The 19,871-nt window shown below is 47.6% G+C and overlaps 1 protein-coding gene across 1 annotated transcript; it reads right to left on the reverse strand.

The window, feature by feature from the left end:
* Nucleotides 1–1,328: 1,328 nt before the first annotated feature.
* On the reverse strand, nucleotides 1,329–11,192 carry SHH (sonic hedgehog signaling molecule). The gene is made up of 3 exons (XM_021526567.4): nucleotides 10,641–11,192; nucleotides 5,651–5,912; nucleotides 1,329–2,172 (listed from the first exon to the last, which is right to left on the reverse strand). Exons 1-3 carry the CDS (start codon nucleotides 10,947–10,949, stop codon nucleotides 1,475–1,477), a joined length of 1,269 nt encoding a protein of 422 aa, XP_021382242.1. The 5' UTR covers nucleotides 10,950–11,192; the 3' UTR covers nucleotides 1,329–1,474.
* Nucleotides 11,193–19,871: the final 8,679 nt, after the last annotated feature.

Consider the following 19,871-nt stretch of genomic DNA (forward strand, 5'->3'; position numbering starts at 1 on the left):
GGGGAGTGGACATGGAGTCGGGGCTGGAGCTGGAAGAGAGGAGCATCGCCTGAGCAGGGATGGGGAGCCAGGGCTCTGGCAAAGGGAAACCCGTCTGCCGGTCACCCGTGCAAATAAGTGAGGTTCTACTGTCAGTACAAGAGATTCCAGGTTATGCACAGATGTGATGGATTTGTTTCCTTAATTAAAGTACCAAAATTAAATGTTATAAGCAACACATCTAAATAAAATAATGGGCACTCATTTAGGCATCATGTTTCCTAAACCAATAAGCAAAAAGGAAAAAAAAAATGGGATGCACCAGGAACTCTTAGTTATTATATACTAACCAAACTGTGCATGGCACATTTTATTTCTATAAAACTATTAAAACTATTACAAAATATTCAAAAATACATTTTAGTAAATTTACAGCAGTTATTTCTCAATTTATTAATGCAAAACATCCTTTTCCCCCCTCTGTACAAACTACCATCTCCATCGTCACAGAATTGCCGCCATGTGCGCTTTTTAAAAAATATTATTTTCTAATAAACTTTTTCTGAAGTTAAAAATAACAAAGTTTCTTACGGTTTTTGCAAATAAAAAGTTTGTGTAACAGTCTTGACTTCCATGAACTTCCATGAACGTGGCCAAATGATGTTTTTACAAAGCAAAACATGGAAAACAATACAGGAAATGATGTTACATTTGAAACTATTTAAATTAAAATAATATATTCTCATATTTTACACTATTTCAAAAAACGAAATGTGATTCAGTTAAGTATTGATCTCTCAAAAAAATCTAATTTACAATTCTGTGTATAAAAATATAATTTACGGACCCCCATGAAGTTTGTCTTTTTTGTGTGTGTTTGTTTGTTTGTTTGCTTGTTTTTTAGACTTGCTGAAATGAAGGAGCAATGTAATGGAGAGATGGGAAAGTACAGAATTTTGCTTTCTGAAAGTCAGGACACGCGTGACATGTAGAAAAATAGACTCTGCGCAGTTTTGCTTGGCCTCACAAAATAATTTTTTCCCCTGTGAGTACAGTTCACATGATAATAAATTATCAAAGAAACTATTTAAGGCTCTTGAAGGTCCGGTTCATATCATTTAAAACATCTATTCAAAATACCAAAGAAATAAATATCCAGGAGAGGAGGAAAAAAAAAAACAACCAACAAACAAAACAAAGAACAAATAAAAATATATATATATTTATAAACTAAACAGAACAGAACTTCCAGGGGTCTTTGTTTCCCTTTAAGTCTACTTTGGACTGTCCTACTTAATTATTATTATTTTATTATTATTATTTTTAAGTCTTAATCCGTGCTCTCTTTTAAAAATATGTATTTTTTCTTTTTTTTTTCTTTTAGTTTTTTTCTTTTTTTTTTTTTCCACTTCTTTTTTTTTTCTCTCCTTTCTCTCTCTCTCCCTCCGCGTCTCTGTCTCTCCGTCGGAGCCTGGCGGGCGGCCGGGACGTCGCCTCAGCTGGATGACACCATCATGCCCAGCGGGTGCAGAGAGTCGCCATCCAGCACCCAGCTGCCGATGCGGTAGAGGAGCCGGGAGTACCAGTGGATGCCGGGGGCCGCGGGCTCTCCCACGGGCGACCCCGCCGCGGAGGGACCGAGCGCGGCCAGCACGGCCTGCAGCAGGCGGAAGGGAGCGAAGGCCCAGTGCGCCCAGCTGTGCTCCTCGATGACGGCGTAGCACGAGGCCAGCACGCGGTCGATGAGGATGGTGCCCTGGGCGGTGAGCGGCGCGTAGGCGCCCGACGCCTCCTCCCGCAGCGACACGCGGTGCACGGCCGCCGGCAGCAGCCGCCCGCCCTCGCCCAGCACGAAGACGCGCTGGCCCGGCCGCACGCGGCTGGCGAACAGCGCCCGGCCGCCGCCCGCCTGGGACTGGTTCTGCTGCGGGGCCACGAAGAGCAGGTGGGCGGCCGTCAGCAGTAGCCGGGCGCGGGGCTGCCGCGTCTCGATCACGTAGAAGAGCTTCTGGGAGCCGTCCTCGCGGTCCAGGAAGGTGAGGAAGTCGCTGTAGAGCAGGCGGCCCTCCGTGTCGGCCACCAGCACCCTGTCTCCAGGCCTCAGGTCCTTCACCAGCTTGGTCCCACCTTTCTCCAGGTGCACCGTGGCCGAGCCGGGGAAGCAACCCCCGGATTTGGCCGCCACTGAGTTTTCTGTGCGAGGAGAGAAGCAGGGCAGGGTTAGAAGAGGCCAGGGCCGAGGCATGGGGGCGTGCAGGAATTTATCACTTCCTCAGCCAACCCAACCCACCAAGAAAGCTCAGGACACAGCCAGACTCCCCTCTGAAATTCCTCCGCCCTCTTCTATAAATACGCCCCATCTACACTCAGTGAGTCAATTGAGAATCCCCTTCCTGCCAGATTTGAGCCAGTGCAAAAATCTCCTCTGGGTAAGGAGTTACAGGAGTGATTTGTCTCATAAAGGAAATGAGCCAAAATATTTCCACTGAGAAAACTGTTCCAGAACAAAATCTCTTCTGGAAGGAGTTCCCATTTGGCTACTGTTTACCCTGCACTGACACCTGATGCCAGATAACTTGCAGGCTTTCAAAGCTGAGTGGTTTTGCTGGCATAAAGTATCTTCTCTAAGCAAGTGCCTGTGCTCTCGATGCTCAGGGTCCTCACTCAGCTCTTACTCAGGGAGCACATCTAGGGCAGCAAACAGCAGAGGACAGGAGGAGACTTTGCCCCAGGGTGCACACAAATTTTGCCACCACAAAGCAGCAACCCAGATTTCCCAAATCCCCCTGCGTGGTGCTGCACAAGCCCCCATGCTGCCTCCAGCCTTCCTGCTCAGTGGTTAACTGAGGCACATCCCACACTCAGGCAGCACCCCTGCCTGGCATCTCCAGCACTCTGCTTCAACCCTCTCTCAAAAAGAAAGAAACCTCTCCTTCCCCCCTAGAAGAAGAATGCTCTTCCCTGTCGCAGAGCATGTGGCCCCAGAGCAGCCCAACACCTGTGCCAGGCCCAAGCAAATGCCTCCTCAACCTCCTCCAGCTCTTGGGAATTACTCAGAGTTTAGAGCAGCCGTTGCTGCTTTCCTGTGCTCGTGCGAAGAACAATCTCAGACTCAAAGAAAACAAAAGTAGCAATAAGACTCTGTCTCTCTTGCAAATCACTTTTTGGAAGTTCAGCCATCTGTGGGGTGGTAGGCAAAAAAATCTGCTGAGCTCCAGGCTGATCTCTGTCTTAGCAGAGGGGCTTGCAGTGTTCCTAACTGCTCTGGTTTTTTTTTTTTTTAATATTGGGTAATACCCTATAGGATGTCATGGTTGCAAGTGTCTACAGCTGTTGAGATTCCCCATCTGTCCCTTGCCTTTCCCTGCTTTCTCTCAGTTACTTCCTATACCAGTTAAAGGACCTGATAATTTAGCTCCTAAAGGTGGACAGATTTTATATTTTTGCCTCTGTGGCTGCTACTGAAATTCCTATGATTTAAACAAATCCATGGAGTGTCTCCTAATGACTTTCTCAGGAAGGACAGGAAGGGTGAAAATTAGACTGTTATTGATTTGCTAATGACTTTATCACTTCTCCTTCAGAAATGAAGCAGCAAGATCTCCAAGGCCTCCCTCTTCAGGGAGGACATGGCAACAAACAAGCTATGTGCTTTATGTGGAGGCCTCTGCTAGTAAACTACACCTTCCTACAAGCTGGCAGTAAAGGTCTGGCTAGAGCTTTGTTTGCATATTCAGGGACTTGATGAATAGATGTAGTAGTGTAGCAGCTCTACAAACATGCCAGTGAATTGGCAGAGGTGTGAAAATCTGCTTCTTTGAGCAGTGCTTGTTTGGGTTCTCTAATTAAAATCCAATAAAGGATCAGCATTGTCATTCTGATTCATGTAATAAATGCAGACACTCTTGGAAGAGAGGACACTTCCATTTTTTTCCCAGCTTCTTCCCCCCCTTTCTCCCCCTCCCTATTTGTTCAGGTGCAGAAACCCTATGTGCCAATTCACACACATACTCTCCAAAAAACCCAGGACCTTCCAAGCACTATTTGCACAGCAGAGCCACTTTTCCAAGGCACTCAAGATCTGTATTTGAATTTTAAATGTAGAAGCTTGCTCTAAATACTTGCTGTAGCGCATTATCAATGTCCCTTTTACCACCCCTGCCTCTCCCTCCTCTGTTCTGGTGACAATAATTCAGGCCTTGGGGGAACTCTTCTTTGCATTCCAGTCTCCTGGATCATACTTTTTGCAAACAGAGATCTAGATAAAGAATCTTCCTGCTGGCATTATGGGATTTAATCTTCTCATGAGATGCTCTGTCATGAAATGAGGTTTGGACAGTTTAAGATCAGGCTGAGAGAGTGGAATTCAAGCCTGCTCCCTTCAGCCTGCCTCGTACAGTCACACGACCCTGCCTGACACCCTCCAAATATTGCCCCCGAGTCCCTGTGTGCCGAATCTCAATGAGCAGCTTGGGGTGGCTCCTCTCCTGTGAAACACTCCTGGGGTGGATTAGGAGGTGCTCCTGGGCTAAGGTCACCGTGCCCCACAGTCGGACACCTTGTGCTACAAAGCCCATCTTGGCTATTGAAAGGGGTGTTTCAGATCTCCACGCAGCTGACAGCTTTGCAGGGCCTCTTTTCGGCTAGAAAGGACCCAGGAGCTGAACAAAAGCAGCAGCAGGCTCTCAGGACAAAGCCCACATGGGCCAGGAGAGGTGCTCAGGCCCTGGGGAGCTCTGGGCCAGAGTGGGGGACATGAACCCCTCCTGCAGGTGGGCACGACAGGGCAGGGCTGGTTTCCTTGCCGTGGGGCTGCCAGGTTCAAAGCAAATGGCTATATTTAAAGAAAGCCCATTATTCTCTTTTGCAGCCAAATGTCTCCTGACACATCCAGCAGGTTGCTGGGCTAGAGTATGCTCTTAAAAAGAGCTTTCGATGTCATACAACTGGGTGGAGGGAGGTGGTGGAGCTGGGGGCTGTCACTCGCTGACAGATTTGCCCCACCAAAAAAACGTGTCAAGTGTCAAGAAAAGAAACTGCGACTCGGGGATTTCTTGCGAGCTGTTCCCGGGTTGAGACAGCGTGTGGCGTTGTAAGCACAGGGGAGGGGAGGAAAAAAAATTATGTGTATCCCTATCTGGGAATTTCCTAGCGGCTACCGCTGAAGGAGGCTGGGGACCACGTTATTTATTTTCCTGGCCGGCTCCCACTTGGAGATTAGCACTCACGAGTAAGGCGTGCAGCCAGCGAGGCGGCCGGAGACGGCCACGAGTGTTTGTGTTGAACATGCTCCTTGGATGGGGAAAGCATCACAGACCCCACGGGGGGAGCAGAAGGGTGTGTGGCTGCGACGCAGCTCTCGTGGGAAGGCTGGCCAAGAAAATCACCCAAATAAAAGTGCTGTGAAAAACTGCTGCAGCTGGCTGGGCTTTGTTTTTTTCCTTCCCCTCACTCTTTCCTTTTCCCCACGAAAGAAAAGTCGGGGTCGCTAAGAGGCGGGGGAAGGCCGGCTGCGCCCTCGGGGCTCTGCAGGAGAGGGATGGGGACCCTGCGGGACGAGAGGAGGGAGCCTGGCGGCAGAGACAGGCGACACAAGGCTCTAGGGCGCTGAGTGGCGGCCCGGGGGTGTCTCCCCACCTCGACACGTCCCTGGGCATGCTGCCCGCCTTACCTGCTTTGACGGAGCAGTGGATGTGCGCCTTGGACTCGTAGTAAACCCAGTCGAAGCCAGCCTCGACGGCCAGGCGGGCCAGCATGCCGTACTTGCTGCGGTCCCGGTCCGAGGTGGTGATGTCCACGGCGCGGCCCTCGTAGTGCAGCGACTCCTCGGAGTGATGGCCGTCCTCGTCCCAGCCCTCGGTTACCCGCAGCTTTACCCCGGGCCACTGGTTCATCACCGAGATCGCCAGAGCGTTCAGCTTGTCCTTGCAGCGCTGCGGGGACACGGGCAGATAGGAAAGGGTCATTGTGGGGGTGCTGCAGCCAGGGGAATACCCCCCCTTCGTTATCTATACCCCCCTGGGCCACATCCTGCCTCTCTCTCCAGCCAAAGAGGCGGCATTCCTGCCCTCCCCGCCAAAGTGCCCCGCGATGGGCTCAGCCGGAGCTGAGCACCTTCTCCCCCGCTGCCAGGCAGGGACGGGGAGGTAGCTGAGGAGAAGGAGAGTGAAACTTGGGGACACGGGATGAACAGAGAATCAAACACCACGAAGAGCCACAGGGACGGACCTTTTCCCTGCCCTGGCACCTGCTGCAGGGACAGGGGGACCCCCCTCTGCCGGCGCTGGGGTGTGAGCGTGGCGATTCAAAGCCACCTGCACGGAGCAAATTCCTGCCGCTAAGTGCCCTGTCCCTTCCCGAGAGCAAAGTTTCTGCCCAGAACAAACACTCGCCGTGTATCTCAGAGTCACGGATTCCCCCCTGGAATGTCTCTGCGGGTCTTTTCAGCTTAATTCTGTGTTGAAAAGGGTATCAATACATGTTAACAGCCTTTATGTGCTGGAGGGAGGGGTGTTTTTTTTCTTCTCTCCCTTCGCCCATCACTCATTAGAGCCCTCAAAGCTGCATGGGCTGGGAGCATTCACTCTGCTTCAAACATACATCGGCGCTCGCCTACAAAGCCGAGCAAATCCATACAATAATATAACTCTTAGTGGGAAGAAGAAAAGCAAGGGAGGGCCAAGGAGGGAAGTTAAGCGGAGCAGGGATGCTATGCAAGCTGGGAGACCCTTTGTGTGGAGTGAAACCCTTCCAACTTCGTGGAGAAAGTACTGCAGGGGTTTTCATTGACCCTCCAGAGCTACCAGCCTTCTCGGGGCTGAACTGGGCCCAGCAGCACCGGGAACATGTAGGGGTCGAGTAATGACCCCTAAGGACAGGGAAAAGTGAGGAAAAGAGGTGAGCTGAAGCCCTGAAATTTTTGGGGAGATTCCCGTCTTAGCCAGGTGGGGAATAGACACAGTGGTGACAGGGGAAAAGGATTCTGAGCCCGAGAGAAACAGGAATTCAGCACCAAAAGCATTGAAAAGCACTTGACTAAAGGTACAGAGTTAGAAACACACACATTGCCAGCTTTCTTCCTCCTTTTTGAGAGGAAAACCACCCGTGGATATACAAGATGTTATTCTCTTGATGCAAATACCGATGTGCCTGTAAGCCACTGCAGGATGCAGTAAGCTGTGCTTCCCACACTTTTACTGGCCTGAGTGGTGTGCTTGGCCTTCTGCAGGACCGTTCTCTCCAGTGTGCTCACAGCACAACCGATAACAGACCACAAAGTCCCCCTTTCACAGCTCCCAGGAAGGCAAAGACCCTCTAATACTCTGACGACTCTACTTTTAGGGACGTGACAAGGTTGCTTAGCAAGGAAGTTCCCATGTGTTCACCAACAGCCATAAAAGTGATTCCAGCAACACACAGGTTGATATAAAGAGATACAAAAGTCCCTGAGAGATATAAAACACAGTCATGAGCTCACTTTGGACTCTCTGGCCTACCGTTTTATGGAGAGAGATGGGTGTTTGGGTTTCGGCACCGTTCCCGGCAGCAAAGTGCAGTAGTACAAGGAAGTTGAGTTTGATTTCTTTTTTTCCCCTCTCTCCCTCTCACACCTGAGTGGATAGATACGCTCCTTCACTGATTTACAGGGGAAAGGGGGAGAAGGATCAAACGTCTCAGCTGGTGATAAGGCGACAGCACTGTGCGACACGGCGATGTCTTGCCCGGCACGGGAGCAGCGGGCACGGGCAGGGCCGCGGCCGCGGTGCGGGCAGTGGCCGCTCCGGCCCTGCCAGCACCCCTTCCCGGCTCCAGGCGAAATAAAGGAGAAGGAACGACCTCCTAAAGGACTTTCCTCCCTTTTATACTGCCTGAGCTGGATTGTCAGAGTCAAAAGCCGTGAAGCCCAGACTATTTATTAATTCATCGGGTCGTGTGCCACAAATCAAGCCCAATTCTGTTCAGCCACCGTGAAGCTCAGCAGGGCTGCCTCCACTAACGCTTTGTGTGGAGGCAAAGTTGTTCAACAAGCCCTCTCCTGCCAGCTCCTAATCTCTTCACAAATGAATTGCTTGAAGGAAACACTTAACAGGTACCTGTCAGTGTAAACAACCTGGTGGGCTTCCTAAATGCCAAGTTGATCTCTAAATTCCTCACATCACGCACTGGTTGTGTGCCTGCATTACACGAGATTGCTATTTTATTTCATACAAATTCCAGCTTTATCATACTGACCTGGCCTCCTTATCTCTCTCCCCGATCCAGCCAATGGCCGGGGTGGGGGGGGAGGAAAGGGAGGAAGGGGGGAGCCCTTAGCAAACTGCTGGTGTCACCTGCAAAGTTGAGAACCTGACTTACCTACCTATGTTTGCGTTCCCCCCCCCCCCTCTTCTGGAGTTAATATTAACTAGCGACTAATGCATTCGGCAACCACTCTGCAAGTTTAACGATTCTGTCCATGAAAGATCTCTCCATGGTTGAAGGGCTCCCGAAGCCGACGTTTAAAGGCTGGGATTTAACGAGAAGTTGCTGGCCGAGCGAGAGAGGGAAGGAGAGGAAAACAAGGCAGGGAGGCCAGTGGCAGGACCGCACCCCGGGTCGCCGAGGACCCGGCCGCGCCCGGGCAACCGGGAGCGCGGGCAGCCAGTCCGCTGGCTGCCCGGCCCCGCTCCGCTTCCCCGCTCCCTGCCGGGCCCGGGGCCGCCGGAGCCCCGCTCGCTCCCCGACCTCGCTCCCCTCTTTGCCGCCGGGTACCCGGCCCCGCGGCCTCCCCGGCCCCGCCGCTCTCAGCCCACCTCCCCCCTTTGTGTCTAAGGCACGGGAACAAGCACTGAAGGGGGGGGGGGGGCAAAGTATTTGTTTTCGTTTCGTTCGTCTGAGGGAAGTTGACAGAAGGTCAGGAGTTCAGACGCTGCCAGCTAATGCAGCGGGAGCGGCCAGCCGCGTAGCCGGCGCGGCGTGCCCCGGGAGAGCCGCGGGGCCGGGGTCAGCCCGCAGTCCGCCCCCGGCCCGCAGCCCACCGCGCCCGACCGTGCCCCGCTCCCCCCGCGCCCGCCGCCCCGCTCCGCTCCGCTCCGCCGCGCACACGCACCGGCGCAGCCGCGCGGGGAGGGATGCGCCCAGCCCCGGCGGGAGCCCGTCTCCCGCGGAGCCGCCGCCGCCGCCGCTGCCGCCGGGCTGCGGAGGGAAGGGTGAAACCCGAGCCGCCGCGATCGATACGCGAGGGGAGTAAGTGGAGCTGAAAATGCGAGAGATGCGGCTCCGGAGGCAGCGGGGGCGGAGGACCGCGGGTGCGCGGAGGGGCGCGGGCCGCGCCCGAGCGGGGCCCGGCACCCGCTCCGCTCCGCTCCGCTCCGCAGCCCTGCGCGGGGCGGCGGCGGCGGCGGGCGGAGGCGCCGCCGCGCTCCGAGGTGCGGTGCGATTTAAGGTGGTCGGGAGGAGATGGTGGCGGCCGCCGGTCCCTCGCCCCGGGAGACCCGGCAACGTGCGGAAAATCAGGCCGAGGAACGGGGAGAGTTTGGGAAATTCCACCCCCACCCCCCTTCCCCGCGTCCACTCCCCGCCTAGTCCTTCCAGGCGAGTCCTGCTCTAGCACTGAAGGTGGGGCTTAAATGTATTAATATTAAAAAAGCGCTGTTGACCTATATTTGGAGGAAACCCATTTCCAGTGTCTAGATTGCATGTAGTTTCTGAAACTCCGGGATTGGCAGAGCAATTGACTTCACCGAGCTCTCTGTTGAGCATGAATTATAATTACGAGGTGACTCTCGGAGCGGTTCTCTCTCTCTCTTTCTTTCTCTCACCTTTATCTTTTTCTTTCTTTCTTTCTTTTCATAAAATAGTTCCGCAATCCGATTTCACCCGAAATCCAATATTTACCCAGTTGTAAACCTTGTGCCATCAGATTTTTTAAAAGAGAAGGTGATGCAATGCCGATAAGTTGCAAGTCCCTCCCCTATGGAAGTACCAAGCATTGGCGGCGAGCATCCTTAAAGAAATATCAATATATTTACGCTCTGATGGGCACAATCGCAAATGATGGTATTGCAATACGAGCTATATAATACGGAATCAGATGAGGAATGGTCGATCCGGCTTCAGCTGCCTTTTGTGAGTGCACGACTGCATGCCTACTAAATTTAGAATATGCTCGCGAGGACAACAATAATAATAATGAAGGTTAAAATGAAATGAAAAGGGGAAAAAAGAGAAATTAAATAAAATCTATAGAGAAAAAAAATCAAGTCAGCAGGCGCAGCAACCGCGGACTACGTTTGTAATAATGAGTGGGTGGCCTGGCGGTCACTATACACTTGGGGTCCTCTGAGCTGTATGCAATTCGTTTGATCAAAGTGCATCCTTGGGGACAAATGCAAACAGCAATCTCTAACCAAGTTACAGGGAACGCCATGGCACGGTAATGACTGTAAGTATCACACAGATTCCCCCACCAAATATCTAAACAGCTCCAGCTCCAGCCCCTGCTAACTTGGCCGGATAGATGGTATTTACATTCAATGGGGAAACTAGTCGAGTTTGGAGGGGCGGGGGGAGGAGGGGGAGAGGGAAAGGGGGGGGCTTTCAAAAATACTAAGACAGATGCGTCCTTTAGGATTGCTCAGAGAGGTTAACAAACACAAATACAGGTATCTCTGTGGCTCTACCTGAGTCATCAGTCTGTCAGCTCCCGTGTTCTCTTCATCCTTAAAAATAATGTCAGGGTTGTAATTTGGGGTTAGTTCTTTAAATCTCTCGGAGTTTCTTGTGATCTTCCCTTCATATCTTCCACTGGCCCCTAGGGTCTTCTCTGCCACATTGGGAATAAACTGCTTATAGGCTAAAGGGGTCAGCTTTTTGGGGTGTCTCCTTTTTCCAATGCCCCTGCCTGGTCCACAAGTCAGCCCAGAGGAGACTAAAAGAGCGCAGATGAAGCCCACCAAGAGAATTCTTGTCAACAGCAGCATTTCGTCCATTGAATCCAATTACTTCAAAGCTCTCTGTGCCTATCCCTGGCTGTCTCTCTAGAGCTCTCTCTCCTCCTATGTCCTTGTCTGCTTTCTGAATCGTATACTATCCACCGATCCCTAGCAAGACAGGTGCTGGAATGGCAGGCTTTAGGTCGCTGATAACGGAACACATCGGAGTTTGGTCGGGAGACAGCAATCGAGAGACAAAAAAAGGGTCTGATTTTAATGGTAGCAAAGCAAGACGCTTGTGAGAGGAGTCTGCCTTTAGTTCTATATTATAGCTGCCAGGGCCGAGAGCTGATTGGCCAAGGCGAGACAAGCTTGTCTTCTGATGTTTTAACCCTCAAAAAGGCAACAAATTCTTGAAAGATTTTTTTTTTCCTTTTACCTGAAGGGCTTGGAGCTGAGAGGGGTGGAGATCGGCTTTCTTGGGATAACATCAATTACAGGCTTTTTTTTAAATTTCTTTTTTCTTTATTTCTTTTTTTTTTTTTTCTTTTTTTTTTTTTTTTTTTTTCTCCAAAAACTTTCTTGGCAGAATGGTACATTTGCCAGCAAGAGGAACAGATGCCTCTCTGAAAGAGGGGGAAAAAATTAAGATTAGCAGGCTGCTTCAGTGCAAGTCAAGTTTCTAAGGGCAGTTGTGGTTAAATAAAATGCCGAATTATCGGGGAACTGTGCAAATAGGAACATACTTGGGTAATATTTACGCCCCGGGGGGGAATAATGCCATTTCAGAGCGCACCCACCTAAATGGCTTTGTAACAGGTTTCTTGCCCCTGAAAAGGGAGATTGCTCTCCCTCCCAAAGACATACATTTTTAAACACACTCGCCTTTTAGCTGATAAATGACCACTTTAATAGCAGAAACAGGTCTGATGCGAAGCGGCAGTTAAATGAAGTTAGTGTGTCTGACTGGTGTATCGCACAACTGCAGTGTGTCTTTTTTTTTTCTTTAATAAAATCAGGACTATCACCCAGTTTAAAATAACGTTGTATCTTCGGAAGTGCACGAATAGTCAACTGATTAAAAATAGATGATCTGAGCACGCTGGGGCTATATTCTTTGTTTCTTTGGTCAAAGTCGGAGAGGAGCGTTTTAGACTCTTACACCTCCTTGCGGGGTGTCATTAAGTTTTTAAGAAAAGCATAGTGTTGAAAGCATCCGCAAACACAATTAACAGAGATCGATCCAAGCAAAGTGAATGGAAAGGGGATAAGTTTAATGTTAAATTAATTGTTATCTCATGCAGCGTGGCAAGTGATGTCTTTATCCCGATCTCCAAAAGCTACTAATCAGACAAAGGTGTTGAGAGACGAGCAAAATTGCAGAGATGAGGCTGATAGAGCAGGTTAGACAGAACAGTAGAGTCCCATATGAACAAACACTTCTCTGCCTGCAAAGTGCTCATTTGCTTCTGCTCCTAAGAAAATACACTTTGTCCTAGGCTCTAGAAACTTTCAGGAGTTTTTTAGGAGTTCTTAAAAATTCCAGGACGGTGTGCTAAAGTAATTCAAAGTCCACTTTCTCAGAAAAACAAAACACATCCAAAAAACAAACTTTATTTAAGTTGTGGGGTTTAAAAAAAGAAAAAGGAAAAGAAAAAGGAAAAAAAAAAAGAAATAAAAAGAGCTCTTTGGGGTGAACAACTATATGTGAGTTTTCCAGTCTGTGACATTGAGCTGAGCATTCAACTTAAACCTTGAAAATGAATTTTAAAATCAGTTTTTAAGTGGTAAAAAGTTGTATATCTGTAAACTGCAACAAACAGGTCAGCATGGACCTTTCAAGGGACAAAGTGGTCTTTTCAGGTAAACTTTAGGAAAGTGGCGAAAGAAGCGGTCCGAAGTGGTCTCATGCCGACTCTAACTGGTACTCTTTCATCTTTTTTAACCTATGCTTTTCTTCTGCTATTTATGTTTCTTTGTGGAGTTTCAGTGAGTCGTCGATTCCTCTTTCTGACCTTTAAATTGAGGAGTTTTGACTTGGAAATGGGTAAAAAGTTAGAAAGTCAGCAGCTTGGCTCCTAGGTTGTTATCAACCAACTTAGTTGCAGAAACAAGTTGTATAACAGCTAAATACCTGCTTCGTGCTATTAAAAAACAAACTTAAGTTTTATCTCTCCGTCTGTGTGCATGCGAGAAGACAGATACAAGGAATATATAATTTATACAAAAGAGGGTATGTTCTTTTGATGTGGTTGCCTAAACAGCATGACTTGATATAACAGTTGATTAAACAGCGCCAAGGAATAAAAGCTATCCTTAATGGTGTGGAATACTGCAAAACTTTTATCACCCTTCTTACCTTGTCCCCCTCCCCATGGAAAGAAGATCGATATCCCAGGCACTGGATGGGTGGACATCGCAGTGAAGAAATCTAGAGAATAAGGACAAACTCCCTCATTATCAGATTGCCATATGTACAAAGCAGTCACCCAAAGATTAACAGGGAAGGAAACGCAAAGAAGGAATTAATTAAATGCAAGTAATAAATGCGCGGGGCGGGGGGAGAGGGGGGGAAGGGAGAAATCGAGAAAAGTTGTAACTGTGGGAAGCTCGAAATCCCCCTCCTATCAAATTAGATGTGAAAGAAAGCAGAGCTGGGGGAGCGGGGAGGCTCTGCTCAGCTTCAGCGCAGCCTGGAGCCGGGCGGGGGGAGCCGGGGTGCGAGGGGGACACCGGGGGACACCGGGGGACACCGAGGGACACCGGGGGACACCGGGGGACACCGGGGGACACCGAGGGACACCGGGGGACACCGGGGGACACCGAGGGACACCGAGGGACACCGGGGGACACCGGGGGACACCGAGGGACACCGGGCCGGCGCTCCCGCCCGCCCCGCCGAGCCGCCGGGATGCGCCCTGCCTCTCCTCCCCACGAGGAGCTTTTCTTCTTCCTTTTTAATGCTTATTTCAATGGCACAGCTTCTGGGCGAACAGCAGCCCCCGAGGCAGCGCCGGGGGGGAGCAGCACGGGAGCCCCGAGCCCGGCCCGCACTCCGCAAGCACCCGGGGCAGCAGCGGCCCCCGGCCGGCACCGACCCCTTCTCAGGAGGCTCCAGAGCCCGCTGCTGTCCCCATGGGCCCCGGTGGCCCTCAGGCTGCCCAGAGTGAGCGTGTGGGGGATGCCCCTGAGTGGAAATGGCTCTCTCCACCGCCCTGCCCACAGTGCCAGGTCCATTGTGGAGCGCCGGGCTCCTCAGCAGCCCCCAAAGCCCTGCTGGGTCATCCAGATCCACACCACAATCCCTGAGCATCCCCTGTGGCCCCGGTGAGTGCCAGTGAAGCAGCCAGCACAGCCCCATGGCCACACTGCCTCTTCCAGGGGCTCAGCCAAACCCGCCGGAGCTCCCAGTGTGCTGGCATGGGTGGCACCATTGCCAGCACTGTCCTGGGCCACCCGCATCCAACCTGGGCTGCAGGGGCACGGTGATGGATGCAGCCAACCCCCAGAGAAGCTCTTTGAGAATCAGACATTATCTATCTTCTTTTTTTGTGAAATCCGGATTTGCTGATGGCTGTGGGCTCTGCATAAAGCTAAGGAAGGGTTCAGACTGTGCTAGAGGTTGCTCAGTGGCAGTTTGAAGTTTCCAGATTTTCCTTGCACTGATGTATTTTGGCTGATGGATCTTAAAATACGGAAGACTATACATGCAAATGCTGTGTGGCTTTTAACTGGATCTTAACTATTTATCACCCTTAATAGCCAACATTTGTCCTCATGCTTAATGTATAATTTTTAAAATAAATTATCCATTTTTAGAGCATGAAAGCTTCATTCTTGTAGCGTCTTTGCACCTGTGGCACTTCTCAAGAAATTTGGAATCAGAGCAATCATTACCAGAGAAGTAGATCATGAAAAACTTCAGTGAGAAGAGAGTAAAACTGGTGTAAATAGGAGACTCAGTCAGGATTTTCACCTGAAGTTTTGTTTGATTCCTTTATATACCCCACCCTCCTTTATGGCAGTGTTAACCCATTTTCTTTAAAGGAATTGGTGCACATCCCTGTTGCCCATCCTCATGGTATTGCAATACCCATCTTGAAAATCAACTTAGAAATTGCAGTTCAGAATTACTAGCTAGCTGCCAACAATATCTTTATAAGACAATCAAAGCAATTATTGTTCTGCACAATTTTCTACCAGAAACCCCAAAACCCTGGGCACCAACAAGAAAAATTAAGCTCGTAATTTTCCACACATTTTGGTTTGACAGCAAAATTCAGGGAGCCATGCGGCTGAAACCTGGTATTGCTTTGCTGTCCCCTTAGCCTGGCATTAGTCTGTGAGCATTTCTACCACAAGAAAAAGCATTTTGTGTGATGGAGAAGTAGAAAATATTTGCTTTCCAGAATAACTGTGCATTGATTTTGCAGTTTTCATATCCATTTGCTAGTGGATTAATGCTAATCATTGTCTTGGATATGGTCAATAGAGCCTTTCATCATACATGCAAAAATTTTTGTAGGCAGAATGATTCATAAGACATTGTTATCTAGGTTTTGTTGTGTATTTGCTGTTGAACCAGACTTTAAAGCAGAATTTCCCACAGGTTTCCTTATATCTTCATCAGGGCAATATGTAGTGTCTGATTATAGGTTTATAGAGAAACCCTTACATTTCTCTTTTAGGCATTTTCATTTCTCCTTGAATAACCCAACTATTTATAATTCCAAAAGTCCCAGGTGGGAGTGAGTATTTTTTTTTTTTTTTTCCCTTCTTGGATTGTAATCCGCTTCCCTTGTGCAGTTACTTCCTTCTGGTCATGAATGGGGAAAATCCCAGCCGAGGTGTTTCTGTCCGCGGGGACGGTGGGAGGGAAGCAGCCACTAGGGGAGCTCGATTTTGGGAGTAATCCCTGAGCACCTTCCTCACGGCTTGCACAGCTTTTCTGCAGTAGGAATTTGAAAGAAGGTGTTAAGTTAAAAAAAAAAAAAAAAAAAAAAAAAAAAAAAAAAAAAGCAGCAAAAAAACCCAAAACCATACTGCCAATGGGCAAGTTTTGGAGCTTTGTTTTTCAAATTTTTTATAATAATAGCTTTATAGCCAAGTACCAAAAAATTATTTTCTTCTTGTTCTGTGCATTGAATTGTGAGATGAGAAATGGCCACAACACATATTTTCTTAGAAGACATACTGAGATGTAGCTGCTGAAGCAGCAGCCATGAGTACAAGAATATCTAAAATTTAGTCTCAGCTGTAAAGCTGACTTTCTTTCCTGGTAGTTGGCAGGTGACTTAGATTCAAAGTTCACATCACATTAACATTGCTAAGAATAAATCTTCAAAAGAAATTGCATCTTTCTCTTGTCATTGCTATAAAAATTGTTGACTGGATTATTAATGGTTGTATGTTAATTTGTGTTTTGGTTGTTTATCTAAGGAATTTATCTGGGCAACAGAGTCAATGATCATTAGAGGTTGTGGGTGTATGAAGAGCCAAAATAGATCTTTTTCTGCATGCAGATCAATACCAGCAAATTCTTATTTGGCTGTCTTTGGGTCCCACCTATTCAGAGATGTACCTCAGTATGAAGAAGCTATTTATTCTAAGAGACCTGCTCTCATCTTTTTCAGTATCAATGACTCTGGAAGCTAATAAAATGTTTAGCATAAATAAAGAGCCTATATTTAATATAAATTAATACTCCCCACAAATGGCTGTATGAAATCATTATCTTTTAGCAAGATCTACATTTTAATGTACTGTTTTCTTTTTAGAAAAGAAAAAATAAAACATGGGCGCATAAAAAGTATTGGAAAATGCAAGTAATTCTTGTCTGTCTGACGTGCACAGTTGTGTTTTAGGGAAAAAGTGCAGAGTCATATTTTGGAATATCAAGTGATAGTACGTCTCCCCCTCTGTGTGATATGACAGCCAGACAGGGGATGCTAAGAGAAACCTGAAGGCATGAGATAAATTCAAACTTAACTTGCTGGCTCTTGCAGTGTGAGGTTGGCTCGCTCAAAGTACACAAACCAACAGACTGGATCAAGGCTCTCTGTTTGGGCAGAGATCAGAAACAAAGCTTGCCCTCTAAAATCCACCTCATAGCCAGATCCAGCCATGGTAACCACTGTATTCACTGGGCCATGGTAGCAGGAGAGGTATGTGCATGATTGTCTTAGTTTTTCTTGTTTCCTTACATTTGCAGACTATTTTTGAGCATAGTTTACATGTTTTCTTTCTTTTTCCCTGGCATATTTACACCCCGGCTTTTTAAAACGCTTTGTTCATGCCAGTCAGTTTAGCAATGCGCTTGTTAAAACAGTTCCTAATATATTGTATATGACTGAAAATGACTTAATTGTTCTATTTCTTCTGACCCCAATAAAAAGTGTCCCCGATATTGTTTGAGTCACTCCCTGTTCACAAGAGCCTACATGTATGTCACCGGGTGACTTTGAAACATTTCTCAGCTACCTCAGTTCAACTGCTCTTATTTATTTATTTAGATTTGTAATAATGACAGTAAATGGCCATCTGAATCAATCTGGGCACTTTGCAGTCATTAATACTGCAGCATCGATATCACATAACACAATTATAGTGCAATAAATTACCCACATGCCTCATCTGTTGCCCAACCAAAATAAGAACTGCCTGTATCTATCACATTGCTCATTTATGCCCTTTCCTTCTAAAACACCTTGATAGCGGAAAAAAGGGCTTTGAAATGTTCCTGGAAGCTTAACAAAGCCATGTCCCTTCCAAGGGAGATGCAGATAGGAGAGCTGAGGAAATGGCATGTGGGATGCTCCCATCAGCTGATATGAGCTGAGCAGAGAAGGGCCCAATCCTCTGCACAGTCAACTCATAAAGTTACTTAAATTAACATCAGAAAACCTCAGAACATCTTTCACTGATCACATCTTCTACTGGATTGTGTGACAGTTCAGGAAGATTTCTGCTCTCTTGTCTCAAACTATGTGGGGCTTCCAATGATGAAATCAAAACCTTGATTTTTTTGTAGAAACCCAAAATCACTGACTGAGCTCTGAATCCAGTGTGAAGCCAGAACAAGGAGCAGCCTGTCACGCTGCACATCATTCTGAGCATCCGTATTGGTTTGAGAAATAATTTAGCAGTGCCCAAAGCAGCAGCTTAATCTTCAAATGTGGAAGGACTTGGGGAACTGCAGGAAGATCAGCACCTCAGACCCATCCTCTGACAGCTGATGATGCAAGGACCTCTTTTGTGCAGCCTCCTTCTGAGCAGCAGCAATGATTGTTTTGACCTCAGATGGATTCTGGAGCATCTTTACTGGAAAAACAAGGGAGGGAAGATTCCTGAGTGCAGAGTCCTTTGTGCAACCATGAAGCTCAGAGCCCCTGTGCTGTTTGGTCATGGGCTGGAAGGGGAGAGAAGCTGAACCAATGATTTTGCAGAAGCAGTAGCTCGAAGCAGCAGTAATCCTTGGATTCAAGTAACTGGAATCCTTTTTCCAATTTCCCATAGGATCCCCTTAGAAAACCCATTAGAACAGCAGACTTGACCCTGGCAGGCCTTGATTCAAAGTCCTCTGGATTCAATAGGAGCCTTTCTGTTGTTTTTGATGGATTTTGCATCACTTTGAAGTTAAGTCCATCACATTTGTGTTGCTCAGAGCAAACTGCTTGTGTTGCTGTTAACAATTCCTCAGACTCATACATAAAAGCAGGGAGGTAACACTATGGTTTTATAGCATCAAAGTAGAGTGCCCTGCTCAGCTCCCTGGTGAGGTTTCTTTGGGTAACTCAACAAGCAGCTCTACAGGGTAACAAACTGTGTTAGCTATTCATGCTAGATGTTTGTGTCTCCTTCACAACTGCAGCAGTATTGCCCAAATCTGCTGTAATGAGACAAATAATCTATTGGTCAAATTTGTTTGTAGAATGAATCAATTCCAATCAGTAATTGCCTTTGGGCAACAGTTCAGTTATGGACTTATCTTTTGCTTCTTGCTGTTGTAAAAACATCTAAGTAAGTTTTGAAGAGCAATTTGCTTCATTAGTGCTCAGAATCAGGCAGTGTTGATGTTGGTGCTTATTTTGTGCATGTAACCATGTTTTCTACACATGGCTTCTTGTGGGCAGGGAGTAACCATGCAGTGGCAATACCATAGTACACAGTGAACCATGCTAAATGCAAATTAACATCGATAACCAAGGAGGAGTATGATGTATCTCTCACCCCAGCTCTGGAGTTGTGAGATCTCTGTATCTCACAAGGTTCAAACAAAAGATGGTGTTTTTATTTCAGCTCTTCTCTGTGTTTCTTTTTCTATATAGAAATAAAAAAAACTTGCTGGAGGTGCAGAATTTTCTTCAGAAGGAAAAAACACACTCCTGAAATATTCATCATTAAAAAAAAAAAAACAAAACCAAAAAACCCCACACTCTATTACTTCACTCAGCCTTTCTTTCAGAAAGCAAAATAAATCATAATTTATGCATGGAGACCTGAAAATCGTCAGAAAGTAGCATAAGGGCAGACTGACAAAATAAGGCACAGACCATAGGCTAGAAAATTACCCACCATGTAAACAAGGTGACACAGACAATTGGGCACTGAGAGCTTAGTGATTTTTGAGGCAGGGGAAAGCATTTTGCTGATATAACCTAAGGGAATTTGAAATCACTCCAAAATGCTCTACCTGAAGACAGGCAATTTTTTGGAATGTGTGCATATTATGTCATTATATCTAAATATGCTGAGCAAAGAGCAGAATAATATTTCCCTTTCCTTTATGCTATTAAAATGAATTCAATTTGGGACAAAAATGCTCAACTTTAATCACTATTTTTGTGCATTAGTATCCAGTTGAATCCCAGAGCAAGCCAAACAAGCTGCAGACATTGGTGCAGTTTGATATTGCTATTTTTATTCATTTCTGTTTATTGCAGCAAAGCTTAGAAGCCAAGAGAGAACCACCTTACTTGA

The sequence above is a fragment of the Lonchura striata genome, chromosome 2, assembly GCF_050655825.1.
Source record: "Lonchura striata isolate lonStrDom1 chromosome 2, ASM5065582v1, whole genome shotgun sequence".
In the NCBI taxonomy this organism is placed as follows: Eukaryota; Metazoa; Chordata; class Aves; order Passeriformes; family Estrildidae; genus Lonchura; species Lonchura striata.

Excerpts from the sequence above, each read along its gene's own strand:
- SHH (XM_021526567.4), bottom strand. The coding sequence starts at position 10,949 with ATGGACGAAATGCTGCTGTTGACAAGAATTCTCTTGGTGGGCTTCATC. Across the intron at positions 5,913-10,640 it reads CTGACAGACTGATGACTCAG|CGCTGCAAGGACAAGCTGAA; the intron begins GTAGAGCCACAG and ends GTGTCCCCGCAG. Across the intron at positions 2,173-5,650 it reads CCACTGCTCCGTCAAAGCAG|AAAACTCAGTGGCGGCCAAA; the intron begins GTAAGGCGGGCA and ends CTCCTCGCACAG.